At 38.1% G+C, this 7195-nt stretch overlaps 1 protein-coding gene across 1 annotated transcript in view; it reads left to right on the top strand.

Annotated features, from left to right (window-relative positions):
- The window catches only part of LOC127833381 (26S proteasome non-ATPase regulatory subunit 1-like), a 272314-nt gene extending 265757 nt beyond the window's left edge, over positions 1–6557 (top strand). The window contains exons 26-27 of the mRNA XM_052358604.1: positions 4966–5092; positions 5890–6557. Coding sequence (XP_052214564.1) covers positions 4966–5092; positions 5890–5963 — 201 coding nt within the window. The 3' untranslated portion in view covers positions 5964–6557. The remainder of the gene's footprint in view (positions 1–4965; positions 5093–5889) is intronic.
- The last annotated feature ends 638 nt before the right edge of the window (positions 6558–7195 follow it).

The raw sequence follows: 7195 nt of genomic DNA on the forward strand, positions 1-7195 counted from the left end.
GCCTTAAGTGCTCATTATGAGATATGGTGGTCAGTGTATGGGTTGTGTTGTGGGTCATAGGTCATCTAATATTAAACTGTTACCACTGTAGAGACTTCACTTTTTATGCCCCCGGCAAGGTAGCATATAGCAGTTGAACTGTCCGTCAGTTAGTCAGTATGTCAGTCTGTCTGTCCGTCCGGAAAAAAAATAACATTGTCCATAACTTTTTTAATATTGAAGATAGCAACTTGATATTTGGCATGCATGTGTATCTCATGGAGCTTCACATTTTGAGTGATAAAATTTCAAGGTGAACATCCTCCTTTAAGGTCTAGGGTCGAAAAAACAAATCCAATGGAAGTAATAAGCTTTAAATGGACATAATTATCTGACCTGTCAAATTATATATATTTTTTAAACAAGAGATGTGTTCGTCAGATACACAATGCCCCCTATTGCGCTGCTTTGAAATAATATTAAAATGTTGTTTTTTAACCAGGTTTTCCGAAGGAAAAAACTGGTTATTAGATTGGCGAATGCGGGCGGGCTGGCTGGCTGGCTGGCGGGCTGGCTGGCTGGGGGGCTGGCGGAATAAGCTTGTCCGGGCCATAACTATGTCGTTCATTGTCAGATTTTAAAATCATTTGGCACATTTGTTCACCATCATTGGACGGTGTGTCGCGCGAAATAATTACGTCGATATCTCCAAGGTCAAGGTCACACTTTGAGTTCAAAGGTCAAAAATGGCCATAAATGAGCTTGTCCGAGCCATAACTATGTCGTTCATCGTCAGATTTTAAAATCATTTGGCACATTTGTTCACCATCATTGGACGGTGTGTCGCGCGAAATAATTACGTCGATATCTCCAAGGTCAAGGTCACACTTTGAGTTCAAAGGTCAAAAATGGCCATAAATGAGCTTGTCCTGGCCATAACTATGTCATTCATTGTGAGATTTTAAAATCATTTGGCACATTTGTTCACCATCATGGGACGGTGTGTCCCACGAAAGAATCACGTCAATATCTCCAATATCAAGGTCGCCACGACTAAAAATAGATTTAAAAAAAAAAAAAAAACTTACAAAGGGGGTTAATTTTTTTTGGTCATTTCAAAAGTTCAGTTTGAGTTTTCTCCCTTTATCAGATTTTTTTTTCACAATGAAAACCTGGTTTTGTGACAATTTTGTCCCTTGTTTTACCTTTGACCTTGAAGGATGACCTTGACCTTGAACTTCCACCACTCACAATGTGCAGCTTCATGAGAACGCCGCTTTGATTTTTAGCTCATCTATTTTTTGAAAAAAAATTATGAGCTATTGTCATCACCTTGGCGTCGGCGTCGGCGTCCGGTTAAGTTTTGCGTTTAGGTCCACTTTTCTCAGAAAGTATCAATGCTATTGCATTCAAACTTGGTACACTTACTTACTATCATGAGGGGACTGGGCAGGCAAAGTTAGATAACTCTGGCGTGCATTTTGACTGAATTATGTGCCCTTTTTATACTTAGAAAATTGAAAATTTTGGTTAAGTTTTGCGTTTAGGTCCACTTTTTTCAAAAAGTATCAATGCTATTGCATTCAAACTTGGTACACTTACTTACTATCATGAGGGGACTGGGCAGGCAAAGTTAGATAACTCTGGCGTGCATTTTGACAGAATTATGTGCCCTTTTTATACTTAGAAAATTGAAAATTTTGGTTAAGTTTTGTGTTAAGGTCCATTTTATTCCTTAAGTATCAAAGCTATTGCTTTCATACTTGCAACACTTACTAAATACCGTAAGGGGACTGTGCAGGCAAAGTTATGTAACTCTGACTGGCATTTGGACGGAATTATGGGCCCTTTATACTTAGAAAATTGAAAGTTTGGTTAAGTTTTGTGTTTTGGTCCACTTTACCCCTAAAGTATCATAGATATTGCTTTCATACTTGGAACACTCGCAAACTATCATAAGGGTACAGTAAAAGGACAAGTTGCATAACTCTGGATGTCATTTTTACGGAATTATGGCCCTTTTTTGACTTAGTAACTTTGAATATATGGTTAAATTTTGTGTTTCGATCCACTTTACTTCTTAAATATCCAGGCTATTGCTTTCAAACTTCAAATACTTTCATGCTATCATGAGGTTACTGTACCTGGCAAGTTGAATTTTACCTTGACCTTTGAATGACCTTGACTCTCAAGGTCAAATTATTAAATTTCTCTAAAATTGCCATAACTTCTTTATTTATGATTAGATTTGATTGATACTTTGACAAAACTACTCTTACCTGACATACCACAATAGACTCCACCCAAACCATCGCCCGTGCCCCCCCCCCCCCCCCCCCCAACCCCCCCCCCCCTATTTTTTTTTTTTTTTTTTTTTTTTTTTTTTTTTTTAAGATCATCTCACAAATGACCACCACACCCTCACACTATACCCCCCCCCCCCCACCCCACCCCCTCCCCAATTTTTTTTTTAAACGGTTAAAAAACAAAACTATTTATTTTGATTATTTTATGTTTGAAATACCGTCCAACCATCGCACCCAAGAATCCCCCCCCCACCCCCCCCCCTCCCCCCACCCGAATCCCCCCCCCCCACTATTTTTTTTTTTTTTTTTTTTTAAGATCATCTCACAAATTACCACCACACCCTCACACTATACCCCCCCACCTCACCCCCCCCCCAATTTTTTTTTTATGAAACGGTTAAAAAACACAAATATTTATTTTTATTATTTTATGTTTGAAATACCGTCCAACCATCGCACCCAAGAATCCCCCCCCCCCCCCCACTCCACCCCCACCCCACCCCCCCCACCCCCGATTTTTTTTTTCCTTTTTTTCGCATTTTTGGAAGAAAATGTAATAAATGTCCACACCCCCACACAATGCACCGCTCTTCACTCCACCCCTCCCTCCTTTGTGATTGAAAATGAGAGTCCCTTCACCTTTAAAAAGAAAATAGATGAGCGGTCTGCACCCGCAAGGCGGTGCTCTTGTTTTTTTTTACCTTTGACCTTGAAGGATGACCTTGACCTTGAACTTCCACCACTCAAAATGTGCAGCTTAACGAGATACACATGCATGCCAAATATCAAGTTTCTATCTTCAATAATGCAAAAGTTATGGCCAACGTTAAAGTTTTTATTTCGGACAGACTGACATACGGACTGACGGACAGTTCAACTGCTATACGCCACCCTACCGGGGGCATAATAAATCAAAGCGGCACAGTAGGCGGCATTGTGTTTCTGAACACATCGTAGTTAAAGGTCATGGTCAAGTTCATCCTTCAAGGTCTAAGGTCAAAAATAATAATCCAAGGGAAGTAATAAGCTGTAAAGGGAGATAATTATTCAATATTGAAGATAGCAACTTCATATTTGGCATGCATGTGTATCTCATGGAGCTGCACATTTTGAGTGGTGAAAGGTGAAGGGCATACAAGTATCTTAGGTACTTTAAGGTTACCTGGGAATCTACAGTCATGGTAGTGGCTTTTAATTATTTGCTACTAAAAACAGTGATTTGTTAGAGACAATTATTTTCAAGGGAAGTAATTTATATAATTATAAATCTCAGATTATATATTTCCTTACCAAGAATTTAAGTTTTGATTATTTATAACTTAAATGATTGATTAGTGAAAGTTTTTTTTTAAATGATATAATTATCATTTCTTTCCTGTACTAATTTGTGAATGGTAGGGTTCATTACATACGACTTATGTCCAAAGATACATGATGAACTCTGGCAATGATCTCTTTGATAAACCAAAGGCCTTGGTTGTCAGTGATGTCTGACTTGGTCATTTTTTACTGTCTACAGACCCCCCCCCCCCTCCCACAGTTGGATTGAACAAAATCCAAGGGAAGGTAATAAGCTTTAAAGGGAGATGATTTCTATACCTGCTAAATGATAAATATAAATTTTATTTCAAAGCGGCGCAGTAGGGGGCATTGTGTTTCTGACAAACTCATCTCTTGTTCATTCTATCAACGGCTTGAACCCTATTAATTCCAGCCAGTAGAGCGATTCAGGCACTCATGGGCCTCTTGTTCCTTATTGGGAAAGTGCCGTTTTCTGGTACTTTATAAAGAAGGATAATAATCGTAATGAAACATGGTATAAATGTTTATCTTGAACATATTTAGATCAGTCTTGGTCACGTAACAGTATCTTAATGAAAGATAGGATGATTTTTTATCTCGACAGTTTCTATTCTAGGATTTAATCTGGGTAGCATGCATCCAAAAACTAGGTCATGAGGTTAAATGTTTGACAGACCTTGGTTCCACTCAAGAGGCCGCACTTATGGCTCAAGCTTAATAATACTTGGTCAGAATGTCTATCATGACTAGACTGAGTTTTAATCTGGGTCATGTGCATCCAAAAACTTGGTCACTATGTCAAATCTTAGATAAACCTTCTGAAATATCTCGATGCCACGTACCATCTCAATCATGATTAAACATGGTCACAATATCTTGACAATATATAGGCCATGTTTAAATTTGGGTCAGATGTGTTCAACATCTAGGTCATCAGCTAAAGTCATTGCAAATTGATGTGCCTTGAAGTCAGGTGAGCGATTAAGGCCACCATAGCCTACTTATGTTTCTTTTTATCAATTTTAATGACACTTGATCAAGAATCTTGCATAGAGACCTAACTAAAGATGGCATTTGTGACGGGCAGGACAAATCTACTTGTGCACAAAAAGCTCAAAAACATGAGTTAGGATTGAGGTGTAAATCTCTTTTAGTTTGTACGGAGGCAGCTCATGCAGAAATTTGTTAAATACCACTTTAATTGAAAATTAACAATAAATTGGTGAAATGCAAAAAAATACTGTCTTTTTGTATTAACACTCTTTCCGAAAGGGTTTTATTGCACATGCAAATAAAATAACATAAGAAGTGTTATATTACTAACAAGCTTGTAGCTTGTGAATACATGCTGTGTACATCTTTGCACTGATTATTACAGCTGAAAGTCCTGTCAATGACTGAGGGAAGTCGCTACCAGCCCCTCAAAGACATCTCCAATGGAGGTATCATCGTCTTGGGCGACATTAAGCAGGGGGAGAAAGAGGAGATTGTGGAACCTGTGGCTGGTGGGTAGATTAATGTGGCGTTATATTTGTACTTTAAGGCTAATGTCAAGAAAGGTTTTTAGTTTGTTTATGGTATTGTTAGATAAGCATTCTAGTAGAATCATTGCTATAATACAAATATAATATTTAAAAAAAAGGAATGACTGCATAATTTAACTGCTCATAAAAATATTAGCACATCCATTCAAATTGCAGCTGGTGGCCTCAAGATTGATGCACATGCAAGCAGTCATTGTCTCCCTTTACTGAGAAAATGATAAAATAAAGTATATGCCTAAATTAGAAGCCTGTGTACCAACCACTGTGCTAACTTGACTGCCAATCAAAAACTGTATGAGCCTGGTTTTTGAAAACTGGACTTAATGCATGTGCACAAAATGTAGTCCCAGATTAGCCTGTGTGGTCTGCACAGGCTAATCAGGGATGACTCTTTCCAGCAACACTGGATTTATGAAAAGAAGAGACATCATTCAACGAAAAAATACAACATTATGCCCAGTTTTCCAAGAATGAGGCTCACATCTGCATAATTCCTATACCTTTATACCGTGACCCTTGCAGCTGGTTGCCCCAAGATGCAAGTGCAATCTGTATAAGCGGAAAGAGTCATTCCTGATTAGCCTGTGTGGAGTGCACAAGCTAACCTGGACAACATTTTACACTCATGCATTTACCTTACCCACATTTCAGCTGGTTGTCCCAAGATGCAATTGCAGTTCATAACAGTGGAAAGTGTCGTTTCTGATTAGACTGTACGTGAATATTACACTCATGCCTTTACTGTTGCCACATTTCAGCTGGTGGCCCCAAGATAGAGGATGAGGAGGAGGAGCCTGAACCCCCAGAGCCCTTTGAGTGGACTGAGGACTAGAATGGCCACGCCTCCTTGGGGTCACACGACCTTTACAGTGTGTCAACATCTGTCAGTCGAACCTTCATAGAACCTGTGCACTGTAGAAACTTAAAAGCTTTGAATTTTTTTTTTATTGAAATTTATAAGAGCATAATGAAATTAAACCTTTGTAGACCTTGTTGTTCTATAGAGACTTAAATGCATAGAGAGACCATCTCTGAATGCTGTTGGTTTTGTAACTTTATAAGGTAATAATGAAACATGAAATTAAATTAGTGACTTGTGTGTTCAAATATTTTCTATAGTCATGTTTTGTTAACTTAGAACCATGTTGTTTTGTGTTTCCATACATAGTTTTAAAACCTCAGTAAAACAAAGTGATATATAAATATACATTAGAAAAGAATATAACATTAACTTAAAACAATCTTCGTGTTGATAAATAAATATTGTCATAACATCGATAATTATATGTATATTTCTTAGCTTTCTTGACTTTTCAAGATGTATAGCTCTGCTCTACAATGTAAGAAAAAAAATCCTTTTAAGATAAAAATAATAATGCATGTTAAAATATTTTAAAAGAAAGAAATAAACAAGTACAAACATCAATTTGTCATGCGTTCTTGTATTTAGAATAAGTAACCAGTTCCTTTCAGTATTTTAGGGTACTGTTAGCAATATGACTTGTATATAAACAAATCGGTCTTTGTGAAAAAAAAGAATGTGGAAGTAGTGTTGCCAAAAACTAAGCTTTATTTTACTTTTCCATAATTAGATCAGTCAACATCTTGCATCAGTGAAGAGGCTTACCTATGCTTAGATCAGTGAAGAGGCTTACCTGTGCTTAGATCAGTGAAGAGGCTTACTAATGCTGAGATCAGCCAAGAGGCTAACTTATGCTTAGATCAGTGAAGAGGCTTACATGTGCTTAGATGAGTGAAGAGGCTTACCTGTGCTAAGATCAGTGAAGAGGCTTACCTGTGCTTAGATCAGTGAAGAGGCTTACCCGTGCTTTGATCAGTGAAGAGGCTTACCTGTGCTTAGATCAGTGAAGAGGCTTACCTGTGCTTAGATCAGTGAAGAGGCTTACCTGTGCTTAGATCAGTGAAGAGGCTTACCTGTGCTTAGATGAGTGAAGAGGCTTACCTGTGCTTAGATGAGTGAAGAGGCTTACCTGTGCTTAGATCAGTGAAGAGGCTTACCTGTGCTTAGATCAGTGAAGAGGCTTACCTGTGCTTAAATCAGTG

This window comes from Dreissena polymorpha, chromosome 6 (genome assembly GCF_020536995.1).
Source record: "Dreissena polymorpha isolate Duluth1 chromosome 6, UMN_Dpol_1.0, whole genome shotgun sequence".
NCBI classification, from domain to species: domain Eukaryota; kingdom Metazoa; phylum Mollusca; class Bivalvia; order Myida; family Dreissenidae; genus Dreissena; species Dreissena polymorpha.